The sequence below is a fragment of the Crassostrea angulata genome, chromosome 10, assembly GCF_025612915.1.
Source record: "Crassostrea angulata isolate pt1a10 chromosome 10, ASM2561291v2, whole genome shotgun sequence".
Taxonomy (NCBI): Eukaryota; Metazoa; Mollusca; class Bivalvia; order Ostreida; family Ostreidae; genus Magallana; species Magallana angulata.
Window position 1 is genome coordinate 4,827,374 of NC_069120.1, and position 20,933 is coordinate 4,848,306.

Genomic DNA, 20,933 nt, shown 5'->3' on the forward strand with positions numbered 1-20,933 from the left:
TCAGAGGGGTAAAAATGTAGACCATAGTCTTGATATCCAAGAGCTGTAATACTGTGAACCACGGGCAGACCATTGGTTCGAGTCGTAGAGATGTAAATATGGAGGTCATGGGTTCAAGTCCTAGAGATGTAAATATGGAGGTCATGGGTTCAAGTCCTAGAGATGTAAATATGGAGGCCATGGGTTCAAGTCCTAGAGATGTAAATATGGAGGCCATGGGTTCAAGTCCTAGAGATGTTAAAATGTAGATCATTGTCTTCATATCCCAAAGATGTAATACATAGACCAAAGGTGCAAGTCCAAGAGATGTAAATATGTAGACCATGGGTTCAAGTCCAAGAGATATTCATATGTAGACCATGGGTTTAAGTAAAAGGGAGTTGTAAGAATGAAGTCCATGGGTTCAAATTCAAGATGTGTGAATATATAGACCATGGGTTCAAGTCTGAAGAGGTGTAAATATGTAGGCAGTGGGCTCAAATCCAAGAGATGTTCATATGTAGACGATGGATTCAAGTCAGAGAGATATGTTACTATGTTGACCATGGGTACAGGTTCAAGATAAGTATATATGTAGACAATGGGTACACATCCAAGATACATGTATGTAAATATGTAGACCAGGCTTGGGGTGAATTACACTGTAAAGTAATGCAATACATTCATGGATTTGGGCATTAAATTACCATTACTTAATTTTCTTGAAGTCATGCATTACATTACTATTACATGAGTAAAGTAATGCATTACCATTACAATTACTTTGTGAAAAGTCAATAATAAGTTTTTAAAAAGTATAGCTAAGTAAAAGTTTGTTGCAAATGTTTAATATATGAAACACACTTTAACATAACAACAGGTTCATGTTCACTTTCAGGTTCAAATATAATTACTCATACAAGATTGTTGTTGCTTTGTATGATCATCAAAGTTTCAAAGGTTTCATCTTTTAACTGCATCCTGTTGGATTAGGAAATCTTCCCTTCTATGCTAAATAAACATTTAACAGAAGCAGTCTCAGGAAGCTGGGACTGAAAGATACTGTTTCACAATCTTTGCTAATAAGGATATAAGTGTTCATTTTATTTTTTACAAAAAAGAAGGGGGTCAGCACTTAAATGGGTTAAAAATTTGGAAGTGATTTTCAAGCTCCAGAGATCATGGCTGGAAAGTGCATACATTTTGCTTAAAAAGGTGCATATCTGTCCTTTAACTCTAAAGGAAGGATGAAACAGTTTAATGTAATAGACGTTGTCCTGCTGATCCATGCACACCAGTTCAGTGAATGGTTCAAGAACAAAGACAAGAGAAAGAGAACTTCTGAAACAGTACATTGTTTTGATACTTAGATTATCCAGAGGGCACTGTGCATTTCAGAGTAAATAATTTATTGAATGCAAAACTAATTGGAGAAAATGTTTCAAATGATTTCAAACAACACTCTTAAAACTTTATTCAATTGTGTTGTTATAGCTAGTATAATTGAAAAATCTTGACAAGCTAAAAAAAAAAACCTTTAAAAAGTAGGGGGAACATTCATCCAAAATTCAATTTCTGTATGATATCATACCCCCCCCCCCCCCCCCCGATTCTACGTGCCTGATATGTAACCCGTGGACGTAGATTCGTGAACATGAACGTATCCATTTGTTTTAAGGAGAACCTTTCAATTTGTCCAGGCTTTATTCTTATTGGTTTATGGTTGTGATTGAGGGATTGTTTGGACCTCAGAGATGCACAGTTGCCCTCCTGATAAACTAGAGTCCTTCAACATCATCGTACTTCCACGTAGTAAATCGTATAAAATGGACCAAGCCTGAATCCAGCGACTGTCCTTATGACACTGATTACATTGATTACATTGATTATTACATGTTATTGCCCTTGTTATAGGGATAGTGAGAGTTAATTGTGAATAATGAACCAGATACATGGCTGTGGAGACCAGCAATCCGTGGCTAAAAGGCGGCGAGTGGCGGTTAGTCAGGATATAGGGTCGATGCTCATCTTGTCATTTGACAGAAGGACACGTTATTGATGGTGGTTTTGACAATAACAAACTGAGGTGTATTGAAACTGTCCCGTTGTCTTGGTTGTCCATTTCGATAATTTGAGACTGGGTTGCCAGTTTACGCAGAATAAAATGAATACTGAGGCGGCTGTTGTTATTTGGCGCTCTGAAGCCATACCAGTTGTTAATAGTAATTGGTTGTTTTATACGAATGAAATTATGCATTAAATGGTCTATGGCAATATCAAATCTGTATTTTAATGAGGACTGGCTCTGGGAAAGCTGGAAAAAATGAGCAGGTGACGTTGGAAATAGAGGAACCCGAAAGACTGTGTGGAGGGGCTGAGGGGGTTAGTGCACGGGGAGGTGCACGAAGTGCGAGGCGTTCAACTGGAAACCCCCGGCATGTAGAAACACTTCACAACAGCTTAAAGCGGCCTCTCACAGACACAGAAAATTTACTCCTCGTTGATGAAAGAAACATACTTCATATTTTGGGCATTGTATGGCTGTGGTATTAGGAGGCATTATGCAGATTTCTTGTAAGAATTTTGATGTTACCGGCTTGTAAGCAACACCTGTCGTGTTGTTACCTGGCTGAGAAAATGCAAGTTCGTGTTTTTTCTGGGATCAGCTTAATTAAAGCTAAAAAAAAAATGATTGACTATAAAAATAATTCAATGTAATGAATTATATGAAAAACGTATCAGTGTATCAGATCATCAATTTGATTTGATAAATTTCCTTCAACAATAACACGTAAATAAGATTAAATTATTTCCTTGGTTTGACTGAGAAAACCCTCAGTACGAAACTCGAGTAACTCCTTTTTTATTTGTTTATACCGATTTTTAAGATTTACCAGAATTTAGATCGGCGAGTTTGTCTAGGACGGCAGCAGTTTATGAATGTGAAGCGATAAAGAATCTAATATTGAAGCTAATTAAAGCCCATCTGAAGCATTTAGAGTCTTATCGCAGTCATCTGAGACTCGGTGTACATGGGGCTCTTATGTCGTCAGTGGTCACGTGACGTTATTGAAGTTCTTTGCCATGAAAGCATAACTTTCTGTTACAACTTCCACTTGATAAACATAACAACATGCCTTTGATGCTTCTCCAGATTTAATCAAAAATATTGTTGTTACCTCATATTCCATATAATGGTTGATACTTGAAAACAGAGAATCGGTTTTCTTCACACAAAAGAATCGTAGGGTTACAAAGTGAATAATGCAAATGATGGTGGCAAGTTGGCGTTACTGTCTTTCTTTTTTCAAGATCTGTGATTTTATTTTCAAACACTTAATTTAAGCTATGCATAACATAATGGCAGAAATGCAATCTTGAAGGCCGCGGTCGCCAAACTTACGAAGTCAAATTAGAATTATTGTGCCTCTGTCTCTTTGTTCTCTGAATAGTTTATCATTAGACAAGACAAATACGTTAGAATTAGGAAATTGCATTTCTAGGAGTAATTATATTTTTGTGGAAGCATTTACCGTATTTTGATGTTAAAATTCGTTCTAAAATTTTGAAGAACTGTTATTCAAAATTAGTTAGACATCGCAGGATTCCATTCATCAGAGAAGGAAGCTCATGTATCTTGATCTGTTACGTTATTTTATTTCCAGGCGGGGACTTAGATGTGGGGAGGAAACGGTGTGGAGGCTCGGCCCCGTTCCTAGGCGTCTATAGCTGTGGATACATGACGTAATTCCTCTTCCTGTACTTCCTGTGCTAATGAACAATCTCGGATATATCGCTTTATCGTTTTCCTATGTGGCTTCTGTACTGCCATTAAGATTAATAAACAGGCAACGTGTACACTTACCTTGGTTTTCCTGAATTTATTTCCAAAACAAGCAAGCGAGGTGAATGCCCCACGGCCCGTACAAACTGTCGACGAGTGATTCCAGAAAGGCTATCACGATAACGTCAGTGAGCATTGCCCAGAAGAAAATTTGACATGTTTTGAAACGAATTCTGAAGAAAAAAATCTGAAAATGACCACAAAGATTAATGATGCGTGTCCACCTTCACATTCAACACTCAATAACATTATGTAATTGTTAAGGAGGTTAGATATTTGTTGCTATTCTACGGTAATACTCTACCTCACGACAAAGAAGAATTATTTGAATTAAATCAATATTTAGCGCACTACAACAACTTAAGATAAGTAAACATTTTTTAAAATTTTGAAATGATAATTATTCCTTCTATTTCCTTAAATTTGACAGTTCCTATTTGAATTTTTTGGGTCTGATTTTTAAAACCATAGACAACAAACTATAGTGTCCTCACTTTCCAGTGTATACAGATGGACGTTTATAAAAAAGAACATGGCACAAATCGCTAAGGTTTAATTTAATAAAGGTTTTATCTATGCTCATGTACATGAATCTTTCCATTTAAAAGATATAACTTCCAATTAGCTGGAGATACATATTTGCAATTGTTGTACATATATAACTATCTTTGACATTTAATTTCTCGCCGGCAGAGATCTATTATTCCCCACAGTATCAGTTTACATCCCCCGTTCAATAGTGTAGATCCAGCTTTGATTTCCTGTGTTTACCTTGTATTTCTTTGATTATTTAGGGATATAAATTGCTTTGGTCGAAGACAGCTGGTCGTGAGGTCATTGGGCGTATGTAAAAGATACCCAACATGTCGCCCATCCCTTTGTTAACTTGTAATTTATTAACGATTACGTTAGATTTTAGCTTGTCTGTCCGCTTTTGGCTTACTTTAAAAAAAAAACAGTTCGTATTTGTGATGAAACTCTCATACATTGGTAATTTACTCAATACATCAATTTCATTATGGGTTGTCAACAGTTTTTTCAGATTTTAACTCATTTTGTTTCGTTTTGAATCCTCGCTTTACTCTTTGGTATTGACACCCTCTTGCAAGGAACAGACTCCTTCAATTAAGACGATACCCTAAAGCACATACAATGTAGGAGGTTGAAATCGAATGCCTGTAAATTTAACCGTTGTCACAAAGCAATACAGTGAAAATTAATATTCTAATAACCACGAAAAAAAAAATTGTAATATGAAGGGATGTCGGTCTGCAAAATAACCGATCGTCACGTGACTTTACCTCGCAGGATCTTGACGTTTTGCTTTGGTATTTCACCGTTATACCCCTCACCCAGACCGTTATATATCAACTGAATTATATTGTCAGATGACGCGGCATTGCAATGCTGTGATCTTTTTACATGATATTTAGCGTATTTCATGACTGCCGTAAGGTGAGATCAATGGCCGATTCTGAGGATTGGGTTTGCCCGCGACAGCACATTTGACCTCCGGGTGAGCGCTGCGTCCCGGCGGAATGTTGCCAGCCAATTAACGCGAGAAATTGATCCTTCTGTGTTTTCTAATACTAATTACTGGGTTATTTCATGCACATATGACTATCTATTTTTGTTTGATTGATAATAATTGTATATTTTCTGGTAGAATGAGACGCGATTGTGGTTTCGATTGACACAAACTGATTGATGTCGTATTTCCGTGAAGTCGTTGGTTTTTACTAGTGTTTGATACGGTTTATTATTTCAAACTGATGATACACTGTTATAGTTGAATTACAAAAATAAAATACTCTTGTAGCTAAGCTAATTTTTCAGTGTTCATCAAACAGGATCCTTCTCAAGTAGAGCCTTGGTATCAAAACACGTGCATCTCAAAGACAAACTCAGATTCAGAGGTAACGCCATGGTTGGTATCTATACACATATTAACACTCCAAATCATGCTTTATCGTCAATTAAAAGGCAAACTGAAGAAGTCTCTTTGAACTACTTCCGTGGTGTGTTAAGTGGAACAAGGCGAGGAGTTTTTGTTTTTGTAAAACTTGCTGAAGTAATTTATCATATACCGGGACTGTAGTTGGATGGGTAAGGTACATGTTGCGGGGGTGGTCGGGGTGAGTACACACAGCATGGTTAACGTAGACCAGACAACGGATTGACATGCGTTGTCATATGCATTGCGCGGACTACAGAGGCCTGTAGTAGATGCTCTGTGTAGGCATCACGAGGGCCGTCTTTACACGTGTTGTGACCGACCCCCTGGGGCAGTATATACCTATTGTTTTTCACCATTTGTAGGGATTATGCGGCATGATTATTGTGTCCACACGTCGGAAACTTGTCGTCATTCTCTGACGCCAACAACACTGCTTAGAAGATTGCGAAACCTTACAACAGGAGTCTGCGAGGAAGTGTGAAAAATTCTGATGTATACCCAATATTGTTATACTTTGTATTGATTCCAGCAGTGTATGTAATATTCATTACTGAATATATTTGACGTTTATGGCAGGTATGTAAGGAGAATCGACCTTTGGGGTCGTGGCGAATGCATTCGTCACATTGGTATATTCAATCGACCGCAAGGCTTAAACAACAAGAGTTAAATAGCGCGTGTTGAGGTGTAACGATGCTTTCACTAATTCTCCATCTCTAAACTCATTCGAAAGGAAAAGTGGTTTGTTTAAATCTATCAACTTCTCGTATTTACCTGTGTTTCATTTGTGTGTTTTTTAGTGTACAAGTTTTATTTATTATTCTTCATAACTGACTGGATTTACGTGAGACTTGAATATAATTAAGGAAACAGAATTCGTGAGGCAATTTATAAGTAGAAGCCGCTACGCGGAGAGGGCGTTAGTCTATTCGCTGCATAGCCTGAGTGACAGGTGGAATGTCGTCGTCAGAGTCCCGGATACAGGAGCATGGTCTCTATCTCGGAGAAGAGTGCCTCTGGAATTAAGTGACGAACGATAATCTGGTGGTCGCTGCCACCATGAAGCTAAAGTACCGAGTGTTAGGGTCCATCTTGGGCCTCTCATTTATAGGGACTTGTATGTATTTGTTGAACACTTTACCTCGAATTATAGAATACACGAAACCTTCCCCTCATATACGGAAACTGATTCCAAGGATTGTGGATACGGAAGCCCATTTCTCGGCGCTTCGGAAAAGGTTAAACAAAAGTAACTACACGAGTGATGAATTCAGTCCGGAGACGGTGGAGGGGGAGAGGGCGCAGCCCGCGGGGAGAGAGGTCATCAAGGCCCACGATCAAAAACCCGAAAAATTCAGCGACGACGCCGTGGACGACATGCTGAAGAAGCTGGGTAGGACCCACCCCAAAATGTTTGACATGGAAGAACTTCGTGTGACTCCCTACGAGTCAGTGTTGTGGAATATCAAGAAACGCAACCATAAGAAGGGCATTTATTTGCCGGGGTACACCGACTCCGAGAACGGCGGGTAAGGAGCTCTATCTGAGTGTTGTTTGTTGGTGGGGTCTGATAGTTCTGTCTAATTGCCGGTGAGTTTTGGAATGACATTTTTGTAGCGCTATTTGTACAGCAGGTAAACCCGTCGTGTGTTGATTCATCGAGAGGAGGGACCGACTAGAAGACCTTAGGTCATATCAGAAAACTCCGTAATAGTAAATATACATATTACACATTAGTAATAGAAAACAGTGATTTGTAATCTTTCGGCTAATTAAAGATGTTAAACAACTCATCCAGATCATATGAATGAATTGCCCTATCCGCTTTTTCATGTTGTTCAGTCGTCTGATTCCGACAATAAATCTAACTCTTACACTGCGCTAAATCACTCTAATTGGAATTCCCCCCCCCCCCCCCCACCTTTTCTTTCTCGCTCATTTTTTTCTCCTTAAATATCATTTTAGATTAAAATTTTCAATCTACATGTTAAGTAAACAATTTTTTCCAGTTCAATACATTTACATAAGTGTTGTTTTAGAAAGTTTTGCGTTTTAAATTATTGATGTGTAATTATCGGTGAGAACTTCTGTTTGTACTATACAAACGAGCGAAATCAGAGTCGATATACGAATAGGCAATGGTGTATGATCGATCCACAGAACCGAAAAGTGCAGGCAATAACAGGGAGAAGGGCCCTTATTTAACGAGTACAAAACATTCCTGTCAAATGATTCCATTAATCCATTATGCGACTTTCGATAAGATGCCTAGATGGGATCCACGGTTGGTTGGAAATGATGCCCCTTCTGATTTTAACATTTGGTGGGACACTCTCGTCCCCCACTTGTAATTGCCCTATGCACAGCCTTTGATGGGACAGAGACACGGGAAACCTCTTAGCCTTGAGGAAACGATGCTTCGAGATATTATTGTCCATTTTATGTCAACATTCATGCAGGAACAACTTATTAAGTATTTATTAACCTATTATGCAGTGATAGTTACAGGTCATAATTGAAGACTTGGGGAACATGTTTTGTAAATTGACAGGTTCCATTCAACCGAAACAAATGTAGATTCCCTGCTTTTATCAGAATGTGCAGAATTGACACGGTGGCGCATTGTGTATGGTAATGTCATTATTTCGGAGGAAACCATCCCTTTCTAATGTGCTTTCTTTAGGATATTTAGAATGCCGTAGTTATTTTCAGTGGAAGAACTCGCGTCTTAGGATAATTACATATTCCACTTTATGAAATAAAAAATGATTCCCCTGTCTTAAAGTCGCGCAGTTTGATAACAGAAATAACTCTTCACTAATATTTTGCATAATTAATTAGTTCGTCTTTCAAATTTCATATGAGACAAACTACCATAAACTGCCAATACCACGTTTGTACAAAGGCGCGCAAAACTGTTTCCCCAAGCACTGACACCAGAGAAAGAGCTCGGTGTTTGAATGGCGGCTGGCTGCGGGCCATCTTCACCGGAGACATTTGTCTTCTGTCTGTGTGTCGTCCTCTGGTCTCCTCTTGACGGATGACACCGATAATTGTTTTACAAGAGCCGGCTATATCCCGCGATTTTTTGTTGTTGTGAGTGTGTGCATATGTATGTTTGTATATTGGGGTGGGGGGGGGGAGGCAGTATCTATATCCACTGTAAATCATATTCATATTTTTGATTTCATAGTTTCACTAAAAGTATGATAAAATTGACTATATTTGTCAACTCATTAAAAAAGAAATTCGAACAAGCTGTTTTTCTATTATTCCGGAGCGGAAGTTGGTCGTCAAAACTATATTTTTTATGATCAATAAAAAAGTAAAATATGTTCAAATCGGTCCATTTTTCTTAGTGCATTCTTATGGCATAGAAGAAACTCTGATTAAGAAGTTCCAAACTAAATGACGAATTGTGCATTTGACCTGAATGCGTCAGCTGTTTATATGAATTATGAATTTTTTTACTATTACGTACGAAATGAATATAAGGTCCTTAAATAATTCATGAGCTTTCTCTAAACTTAATCGGCGAATTAATTCTGTTTTAAGAAATAATATGACCGTCTTTTATTACAAATTTCATAAACGATGCAATTGACTAGAAAATTGTTTATTGTTTTATTATAAGAACCCTTTCCCATATTTTTATTGACAATAACACATCGTAAAATTGATTACTGTTTTGTTAGTATACACCAAATCAATTGAAATTTATTCAATTATTCTGTGTTTTAGACATCGTCTCATTTATCAAAAAGAAAAGTTACTTCCTTTGTGAAATATAGAAATATGGATTTTCTTTAATTGATAACTCAGCAGTTAATTAAGGGCTTTGATGAACAGACTGTCCAGTGACTGTCACGCCTTCAGATACACGTTTTCTCTAAGTACAGTAGTTTTTAGTACACCTGAGCTAAAAGCTCAAGTGAGCTCTTCTGATCTCATTTTGTCTGACGTCCATCTGTCCATCCGTCCGTATCACATCTTCTCCCGAAATACTGGGCCAATTTCAACCAAACTTGAAACAAATACCATTAGGCAGTGTGGTTCAAAGTTGTGAACTATTGAAAACATTTGAGAAATTTTCAAAAATATTCTTCTTAAGAACCGTTCTGTCATGAAAGCTTAAACATAAGTGGAAGCATACCCAGGTAGTTTAGATTCCAAGTTGAAAAATTCATGACCCCAGGGATAGGGAGGGGCCGGCCACAATCTGAAAGCATCCCAGATAATGTAAATTAGTTAAAATTAAAATTATGAGGAGTGGGGGGGGGGCACATTTAGGATTCAATTTTACAAAGGAAAACATTTTAATTATTCACAAAAAATGAAATGTTATGATATATAATTTAAATTTTATATATGCAAGCATTTTGATATATTGCTGATTCTTTAAAATTGTTTAGACTTTGGCCCCTGGATTATTTTTGGGCTTCACAAAGGGGTTCAAAGTTGATGTAGGTTTATATCCCATATATATACAATTGTTTAGGATCTTTTTTGTGAAGTTCAATGCTCAACATGTGATATAACTATAAAATCATCCTGTTAGTAAAGGGACTTGATCATAAACATAAGAACATCCAGGGGACAAATGAATTTTTATTTATACAGGATCTACATGTATTATACTACATTGTCCAGATAGTTTGTATCATGACTTCATTAAGCTGAATTTGTCATGTCTATTGTTGCTCTGGTGAGCGATGTGGCCTATAAAACTATTGTCAACTCAATGGGACTCAGAAATATGCTTATTCTTACAGAGGCGGGTCCGCCAACTGGGAGAAATACCAGCGGGGAATCAACCAGTATTTCATGTACGAGCCCGATGACCCCGCCGTGGACGGTCTAATGGCGGACATGGAGCAGGAAACCGTTATAGACGTTGGTATGTACTTCCGGGTCATCTTGTGACCTCGACAGATGAAACAATTTCCAAATGATTTTTTCACAGAAGTATTATATGTTGATACTATTACTATGACAATGAATAAAAGACAATTCTCAAATGAAATTTTGTGATAACCATGGTACCCGGAGCCGCACAAACAATAATACCAGCGGAATTCTATGTGTCTCTTGTTTCAGAGCAGAAAGATGGCGGTACACAGCTGAAATTGATCATCACTTTTCAGGACGAAGGCCAAGCTCTGTTTAAGCCCATGAGGTAATATACAAATCTTATACAACCAGCACAACCAGTATCAAACACTGTTGTTGACTGTGAAGTGTAGACAATTGTTATTTATTTTTAATGTTACTCCGGCAAAAAGCTCGCATTTGACGGTAAAGATTATTGATAAAAGTTTTTAAAAGTTAAAAGTACAATAATCAAAACAGAAAAATGTTTTTACCCAAGAGATATTATGAAAACCCAAATATTATAAAATTTAACGAGCTCATGAATACTTTTAATGTAGAAAAACTAAAAAACTTGTCAATATTTATTAAGAAAATTTTGAAAGTCGTTTCTTCCAGAAACCATCTTTAACAACCTATTGTATTGTGATTTTAACCTTTTTTGTCATTATTACTTCTACTGTACATGTGATCCTTGACTGTATTCGTGTACATTTGTATAATATATAATGATTTTGAACCTCAAATTCCAGTGAACTGGTCTTGAGTGAATAAAGAATTGGAAGAGTTGATACCAAAGTAATGTCACACAATCATAAATGTACCGCACTTATCATGGGCGCTGTACTGTAGAAAGATGCAAATGTTAATGCATCAACAATTAAGGTCTCGTTTAACGATGCATTTTGTCTCTTGATCAAGGGACAATAAGACCGGATATGCGAAGGGAGATAAAATGTACTTTTACGATCCCTTTCTTGCTTCGATAGATAAAAATCACTTGAAATGTATTGAAATTTACTTATGAACAGAGAGAGAGAGAGAGAGAGAGAGAGAGAGAGAGAGAGAGAGAGAGAGAGAGTATCCTTAATGTAGTTCAAATGGTATTTTGAAAGAATATGTCTTGTTGAATAATTAATTAGATAACCAGGGCTGGGATTCATAAAGATACTTAGACAGTACTTAAGTGTAAGAAAAGAAACCCATAAAAAATACTTAGTTACGCTAACGTGTTTAACCTAGTACGCTCTATAGGAGAATTAACGATTAAACTGAGCGCAAGGTAAAAAAAAAAAAAGCCCAATACACTAAACTATCGAACTCGAAAAGAGTAAATATTTATCAAATGAAAAATTAAATGATAAAGATTGTGAATAATGCATCATGGCCAATTTTGTTATGCAAGGGCTACATTATGAATTTTAAACTTAACGCCAAGAATCCAGAAATGACGTCGCGCAATGACGCGCCGAGAACTGTACGTAATTCCTCAACTCACACTCTATAAAATGTTTTCTTCAAAATTAATTATCATTTTTGCTTTTGAATTTTTAGATCTTACTTAAAAAAGTAATTTCAAAGTTTATTACCCTCCGACGAATTTTCACTATTTTAACGCATCTGTGACATTACTTTTGGATCAACCCTCGTACAGCATAAACAGAGAAGCCTGGGACAAACCCAGAATACCCCCGATACGATGGGCGAAAGCTATCATAGTCATACCCCATGAAAGGTGACAACCCAAGTGTTGAATGAAAAGATTTACTTGTACCAAATATAAGACAATCTTACGTACAAAAAATGTGAAAATGTCTGCGAATTGTACTAATAAAATATTAATGTATTTAAACCAGAGGCCATATTTTTGCTGTATACTGATCTATATATCCGACAGAATTACCCCCTAAAATTGTAATAGAAATGTTTTCCCCGGAAATAATTTAGGGTTTAAAATACCATCAAAGTATACATTTAAAAATTCAAGAGTATGGAACGCCTCAACTGCCTTATGTAGAAATCTCCATAATATGATGATACTTTAACATTACATGCTGATACTATAACATTACATGATGGTACTTTAACATTACATGCTGATACTTCAACATTACATGATGGTACTTTAACATTACGTGCTGATACTTCAACATTACATGATGGTACTTTAACATTACGTGCTGATACTTCAACATTACATGATGGTACTTTAACATTACGTGCTGATACTTCAACATTACATGATGGTACTTTAACATTACGTGCTGATACTTCAACATTACATGATGGTACTTTAACATTACGTGCTGATTCTTCAACATTACATGATGGTTCTTTAACATTACGTGCTGATACTTCACTATGCGGTGGTTCTAAAAATAGGGAGGCGTCGCCTCGGGATCGAAATACGCTAAAACTCAAAACAATGTCTGTAGAGGTATAATAGAGTATGCTGTAAAGTTTTTAAGACTGGGCTGTTTCTCTGTTTCAGATAGGACTAAGGTCCATTGAGACTAATTTAGATCTAGATACTCAACAAACGCTACTATTTGGTTAGTAGCATAAGAGAGGATCTCTACTGAATAAAAATAATGTAGGAACAAATAGGATTTGTTTGGGTGCAATGTATTCAGGCATGTGATAACCACACATACAGCTTATAAAATCATGGCCCCATTCATGCAAAGGATAGAGCACTGCATTTAGTGCTGTTGAATCTGATTTTAGCGGTAACTGTACTGTTGAACAAATCAGTGCTTACATTGCCCACCCCTACACGTGGATCTCCAGGGAGAGCCCATCAATTCCCATAAGTCTAATCTAACATAAATGACAGAAGTCTTTGTTTAGGTGCTATTAATATTTTAGCAGTCCACTCTGACCGAGCGCCAAAAGATTGGGCTCTGAATGCACATTTTTAGACCAAAAATCCCCTTTGGAAATTTTGTTCCCCCTGATTTTATGCGCTGAGCCCCAATGGTCTCACCAAGCAACTATTTTTTAAAATTTAAAATAACCCTTTCAAAAGACACTTAACCAAATAGTAGCATTTGTTGAGTATCTAGATCTAAATTAGTCTCAAAGGACCTTAGTCCTATCTGAAACAAAGAAACAGCCCAGTCTTGAAAACTTTACAGCATACTCTATACCTCTACATGCATTGTTCTGAGTTTTAGCGTATTTCGATCCCGAGGCGACGCCTCCCTATTTTTAGAACCACTGCATAGTAAAGTACCATCATGTAATGAAGAAGTATCAGCATATAATATTAAAGTATCAGCACGTAATGTTAAAGTACCATGTAATGTTGAAGTATCAGCATGTAATGTTGAAGTACCATCATGTAATGTTGAAGTATCAGCACGTAATGTTGAAGTATCAGCACGTAACGTTAAAGTACCATCATGTAATGTTGAAGTATCAGCACGTAATGTTAAAGTACCATCATGTAATGTTGAAGTATCAGCACGTAATGTTAAAGTACCATCATGTAATGTTGAAGTATCAGCACGTAATGTTAAAGTACCATCATGTAATGTTGAAGTATCAGCATGTAATGTTAAAGTACCATCATGTAATGTTGAAGTATCAGCATGTAATGTTAAAGTACCATCATGTAATGTTGAAGTATCAGCATGTAATATTGAAGTATCATCATATTATGGGGATTATCTACATAAGGCAGTTGAGGCGTTCCATAGTTCTGAGTTTTAGCGTATTTCGATCCCGAGGCGACGCCTCCCTATTTTTAGAACCACTGCATAGTAAAGTACCATCATGTAATGAAGAAGTATCAGCATATAATATTAAAGTATCAGCACGTAATGTTAAAGTACCATGTAATGTTGAAGTATCAGCATGTAATGTTGAAGTACCATCATGTAATGTTGAAGTATCAGCACGTAATGTTGAAGTATCAGCACGTAACGTTAAAGTACCATCATGTAATGTTGAAGTATCAGCACGTAATGTTAAAGTACCATCATGTAATGTTGAAGTATCAGCACGTAATGTTAAAGTACCATCATGTAATGTTGAAGTATCAGCACGTAATGTTAAAGTACCATCATGTAATGTTGAAGTATCAGCATGTAATGTTAAAGTACCATCATGTAATGTTGAAGTATCAGCATGTAATGTTAAAGTACCATCATGTAATGTTGAAGTATCAGCATGTAATATTGAAGTATCATCATATTATGGGGATTATCTACATAAGGCAGTTGAGGCGTTCCATACAAGAGGATTCTGTGAACTCTGAGCACACACCTGGGACTGGGTAAGATGAGATATTCCGGATTTGATGAAGCCTGCTCGGCAGGCTGACTTAATATTAATTATATAGCACTGCAGCCGCATCGGATGTATTTGATGGGGCGGCAGGAGCCTGATTACATCACAAACTCCCTACATGCATGATGTTACCCAATTATTCCAATCTCTCGAGCAGAGAGGCGGCAGTCGCACACCTCAAAGCTCCTCGGTTCACTTGGGTTCTTTCAAATATTGTGTTTATTGTCCGCAGACATTTTTTTATGAGTTTTGTAATTGCCTTACTGCGCGACAGTCAAACTTGCCACGGTCTTAATGAATGGAAATAATTAAAATGCATGTGCTGAAGATGTTAATGAAACAAAATAATTGATAGGCATGGTTGGCGACTGAAAAACCGATGTTTTGCCATGTTCCTAACACATTAATAGCGATTTACTCGTACATGGTTTATGCAATCTTTATACTTTATCATTTAGTTTTTTCATACAACTCTTTCCCTCTTGTATATTTATTTATTGTGCATATTGTTTATTTTCATGATTGTACAATCATCCTGAGATTAAATTGATTTGACATAAAAAAATTGAATACTCGCTAAACATTACAAATATCAAATATAAGGTTGGGGAAGGGTGTCTGTGACTTCTAGAACACTTTCTAAAGCCTTCCGACAAGTGGTAGAATTATTCTACCGTTATCTCATTTTGATTTCTGACTTGACTACTTCCAGATTTCCAAGAGAGGTTGAAACTCTACCGAACCATTTCTACTTCAGTGACTATGAGCGACATTACGCTGAGATAGGGGCCTTCCATTTGGACAGGTGAGCACTCTTCGTTCTGTTCTATCTTTGGCTTTATCCAGGCTTGTGTCGATCTTTTGACAATGAACACATTTTGACAATGAGCACATTGTGTGTTTGAAATTATTAACAAGTGATTGCTATTTTATGTAATGACGCCCATTTCAAAGTATTTTCTTTTCCAATTTACTCTCTAAAACCATTTACATACAATGGTACATGAGGTAAAATTTGTGTTATTTGTGTTGATTTGTAATGTCAAGGATCTAATAAATTATATATAATGTTATTATACAACATAGTTATACATGTGTCAAAAAGCATAAGTAAGAGAAAAAAATAGTGATAATACAAAAAGTGGTAGAAATAGTGGATGATCATGTAAACTACGAAGTGTAATTGGTATTCAACACCCGAATAGTAATAATAAATAGTTTAGGCTGGACAGCAGACTTGCTCCTGGATGTTCAGAATAGAAAGCTTAATTTTTCCAATGATATTATATGTTTGATGTTGTCAACAGTTCCCTTTATTTGAAGTTTTGGTGAGGTTTTTCATAAAGAGGTTTACTTACCCATTCTGTGTAATTTATCATCATTGCTCTCAACGTTTGATGACATTCGAGTATTATAAAGATTAGAAGTTCTATAACTATTTTAGATTTAGAAAAATCTTTATCAGAAGATGATATAATGACAACAACATAGGGGCGTGAGCAATATTAGTCTACAAGAAATTTGACATTTTGGCGAACGTTAAATGTTTAGACATTTCATGTATTTTAACACAAACCGAGGCCTCGACTTTCTGTCTAGCTTCAATGCTGCCTTGTTTATTGTTAGAGCCTTTGAACGTTTGTCCTCTCTCTTTCAGAACCCTGGCCTTCTACAGGGTGCCCCCAGTGGCGGGTCGGCGCTTCAACATGACATACGAAATCAAAAGACTGGCTGATCGAAAACTCGCTAAAACCTTTTTTATCTCACCTGGTAAGTGCAAAAAACAATGGCGAAAAAAAATCATTTACAAAACGAAACGAAACTAAGAAAAAACCTTGCTACAGTCATTTATTCAATATGAAAAAAAAAGAGTAAACCTAATTTATTATCGCTGTGTACACGAATTTTTCAGACAATTTTCTTCTAAAGCTTTAGTCTTGCTAATCAATTCTTTTGCATCGACATTAATTTAAATTGCCCAAAAATTGTGCAAATATTAAAATCCTCAAAATATTTATATATTTACAACAAATTAATCATGCAGAAATCAATTTGGATCAAACATTACATGAATCTGTGTGATTGAAACCCTCTTTTTATATCTTACGTTCTTATGATTATTTAAGGTACCTCACTACTTTTAAAGGCACTACGTCACAAGCCGGCGATTTCAATGTTTTGTTGAATTGTTTTATCAATCGCTTTGATTGTATATTTCATACAATCATATTTCATAGCTCAGTGGTTAAATTATCGGGCTTGTGAACCACAGAATATGAGTTCAAATCCGCCTTGGGCTTCTGTTCACATTTACTGAATGAAATTAAAAAAAAAATTATCCAAAGTTGCATATTTTTTTACCACATACTAGTATTTGACTTATATACTTCTAATGCATCATCACGTTAATAATCATAATAAAGTAATTCTCTACTGATGTGAGAATCTTTTTCAAGGCGTAGTGGACAACCTAATGAAGTTCTATTGGTTTAATAAATCAAGCTTTGTTATTTTTTCCTTTAGCCAATAACGTGTGTTTCCACGGAAGCTGTTCATACTACTGTGACACTGGCCATGCTATTTGTGGTAACCCGGACACAGTGGAAGCGTCCCTAGCAACGTTTCTACCGCCTGAAAAAATTGGCAGGAGAAAAACATGGCGGAACCCATGGAAGAGGTCCTACAGCAAACACCGCAAAGCATACTGGGAAGTGTACGATGACCTTTGTGACAAGGTCAGGACCAAGCCGCCGTACAACAACGAACGCAGACTCCAAGATCTGATCGACATGCATATATTCGACTTCTTAACAGGTAAAATTTAAAAGATTAAAACGGAGAATTGATCTTATAACGGAATATATCAGAATCTTGTTCAATAGTTTTCTATATTTGAAAACGTTTTCTGCCCCTGGCACTGGAGTTGAAGACGATAGTCTACGTTTTTTTGTGTCCTTTAATATTTTAACACGACGCAAAAGCCAAGTTATTATTACTGCTTATGGGACTTTCGGTTTGGTGTTGGGTAGCAGGAGTAATATCTCTGTCATGGCGGAGTCGTGGGTTAATTACAGCTTACTCTGTCAGTCAACGCCTGCCGCGACTTCCTGTGTACGGGAGAATTGGTTTCGATTATTTATCTTTGATTCTAGATACTAATGAAGGTCATCTATTATTTTTTGATATTGCAAAATTGCCTTGTACCGAAAGCCTTGCTGGTCCCTTGGTCTTCATGCAACATCCATTACAGAGTGAACATTCATATCTACTCAAATTCATTCTAAAAGATTAATAAGTGAGAAATAAACAGATGTGTTGGATCGATTGATCGACTCAAATGTACAAAGCTTAGAACATTTTCCTCTTTTAGAGAAACCTATTGTAAAATTTGTCTACTGTGATCAATAAGTGTTCCTTCAGTATATAATTATAATGTTCGTAACTCCACATAACTCAACATACGCATACATGTATTTACAATACAAATTTTTTTTTTCTGACTTTAGTTTACATTCCATTTTAAAGGAAGCATGTTACAGCCATGCATCATCTTATGATATAGAATAAGTCAATAGTCTTCAGACATGACGAAACCCAGTGATGGATAGGTCTAATAAAGCCTTCGATGTGATTTCATGATTTATTCCTTTAATAAAAACGCGTCTATAGATTGACAATCACTGCACGTTTAAAACAATGAATTGTTTGACTGTAGGAAATCTGGATCGTCACCACTACGAGACGTTCAGGGATTTTGGAAATGTCACTTTCCACATGCACCTTGACAATGGCAGAGCGTGAGTCTCTCTCTCTCTCTCTCTCTCTCTCTCTCAATATACTACTGTATATACTAGTTAATAAACTATCAAACTATACACATTTATAAAATAAAACAAAACTACTGGTATCTCCACAAATGTTTGATTTAAGTGATCTTGTATAAACGTTTTTACTTATGCTTTTCAGGTTTGGAAAGTCGCACAAAGATGACCTTTCAATTTTAGCGCCGTTATACCAGTGTTGTGTTATAAGGTATTCTACCTTCATCAAATTGTCCAAGTTTTACCTGGGACCTGAAAAACTGAGCAATTCTTTGAGAAAATCACTGAACAAAGACAGTTTACGCCCGATCCTTTTAGAGCCACATTTGATTGCGTTGGACCGCCGTGTTGTCCTCATCCTAAAAGAAATCGCTAAGTGTTTGGAGAAGGGGATAGAAGTGGAAAATGTGATAGTGGACGACTTCTTCTAAACCTGACAATCAATGTTGATATTAACGGAATTCTTAATACAGTTAATTGGATTCCGAGGACCAGAAACATACGGGTACAGCAAAGCCTGTGCTGGTCGAGATGCAAGTCCTAAAAATAGTGCTTACGAAATTAGTGTCGTTAACGGCCTCGTCACGTGACAAAGAGGTACTGATTGAGTGCCTAATGTTCATAGATTCTTGACTATTGTACTGGTAACGGACCACTCAAGTCGTCCTGAACCTATATCAAAGAGGTGTGAACCAAAGTAAACCTTGCTTTGTATATGATAGATTTGTTGATTATTAATCCATCAGTTCACCGACAGGACTTTGTGAACTGACTGGAATACAGGTATTACGTGAGGAAGTTTACAAACTTTGGTCATCGTCATTCTTAATCAAACGATGGAGTGATATTGAAAACCTCTGTTTTTTGTTGTAATTTAACTGTATTAATTTTTTTCCCTCTATATCATTGCATATTATGTAACAAAAGAGTCGCCATATTGAGGATATATCTGTCTTTGTATACGCGGTGCTGGCGTTCATTTGATGAACTGCAAAAATCATGACTATTTAGATCCCAGGGATCTGTTGCATTCATAGGGTAATAGGATTGGCGTTCCTGGATTCACGACCCCGTAAATCAATTCAATAATGTTTCTTTGACGCATGGTAATAGCAAACGAGATTAATGAAGATTGCAAGAACAAATTGTTTTTAATTTATTTCTTCGATTTTCACAATGACCCTTATGTAAAACATGGTTGTTTCGCAGTTTCATCCGAACAAGATTTTGGAATGGGGGATCCACCATAACATGACATATTATTGAATACCGGACTTTCTTGTCCGCCAAGGAATACATTCCTTTATGTGAATTCTAATTGTTCTGGTTACATTCCAAGCCGAATGATGCCTTATTGTGTCATAATATATAACAGACGTCTGTGAAATTATCATATCACGGAGCGTGGTTGTGTGCTTTATAGTTTATGTTTTAGTCACGTGGTTTAATTGAGGACAGTATGATGGGTGCACTATTATTGTTGAAGTTGTATTGTCTCATGGGAGTAATCATAATTTATAAGAGAACTTGAAATAAAATGAAAATGAAAATAGAGTTTTGTTCTTTTAGTTTTATCGTAATAACAAAACAAAACCAGATTACATTTGTTTAATCCTTTGTGAAGGGAATTCTGGTGTCTAATTTATGAAATCTTCAATACCGTCATGTATCGTCACAAATCAAACACGAAGTACAAGTCAAAATACTACATTCCTAGACTTTATTGACGCATTGAAGTAATGAAATTACCGAAGTGCTTAATCGGACCGAAAATGATCAGGAACGAGTTTGGTGAGTTTTATGCATATAGGTGGCGCTGGACCGCAAGTAGATATGTGACTAATTCTAAGTTTTTTAAAACTGATAAAAGGGATGATTGTGGGCATTTAAGGCTATACTAAACGCCTTTAAAAGATGTATAAAGCTACAGATTTTAAAACTAAAATATACGAAATTTTTCTTTACTAGAGAATAGTTTATATCAATGGGTATTTTGTTGACCATGCAGCCTCCTCCACACCATGTGACATATAAATCTCAAAAGGCTTAAACGTCTGATCACAACACTGGAATTTATTTTATAGATATACTGTATTCCAAATTTTTGTGCCATTGATTTCTTACATATCAAGTTAGGGATGATGTCTTTCTTTATTTTAAATATTTATTT

At 36.4% G+C, this 20,933-nt stretch overlaps 2 protein-coding genes across 2 annotated transcripts in view; both read left to right on the plus strand.

The window, feature by feature from the left end:
- Positions 1–3,843, plus strand: part of LOC128167081 (tubulin-specific chaperone D-like) — a 37,581-nt gene extending 33,738 nt beyond the window's left edge. Inside the window, exon 36 of the mRNA XM_052832599.1 lies at positions 3,645–3,843. Coding sequence (XP_052688559.1) covers positions 3,645–3,656 — 12 coding nt within the window. The 3' untranslated portion in view covers positions 3,657–3,843. The remainder of the gene's footprint in view (positions 1–3,644) is intronic.
- A 152-nt stretch (positions 3,844–3,995) lies between these two features.
- LOC128167083 (extracellular serine/threonine protein kinase FAM20C-like) lies at positions 3,996–20,317 on the plus strand. The gene is made up of 8 exons (XM_052832605.1): positions 3,996–7,309; positions 10,553–10,677; positions 10,878–10,956; positions 15,655–15,747; positions 16,600–16,712; positions 17,466–17,756; positions 18,658–18,739; positions 18,909–20,317. The coding sequence occupies exons 1-8, from the start codon at positions 6,840–6,842 to the stop codon at positions 19,192–19,194; spliced, it is 1,539 nt and encodes a 512-aa protein (XP_052688565.1). The 5' UTR covers positions 3,996–6,839; the 3' UTR covers positions 19,195–20,317.
- Positions 20,318–20,933: the final 616 nt, after the last annotated feature.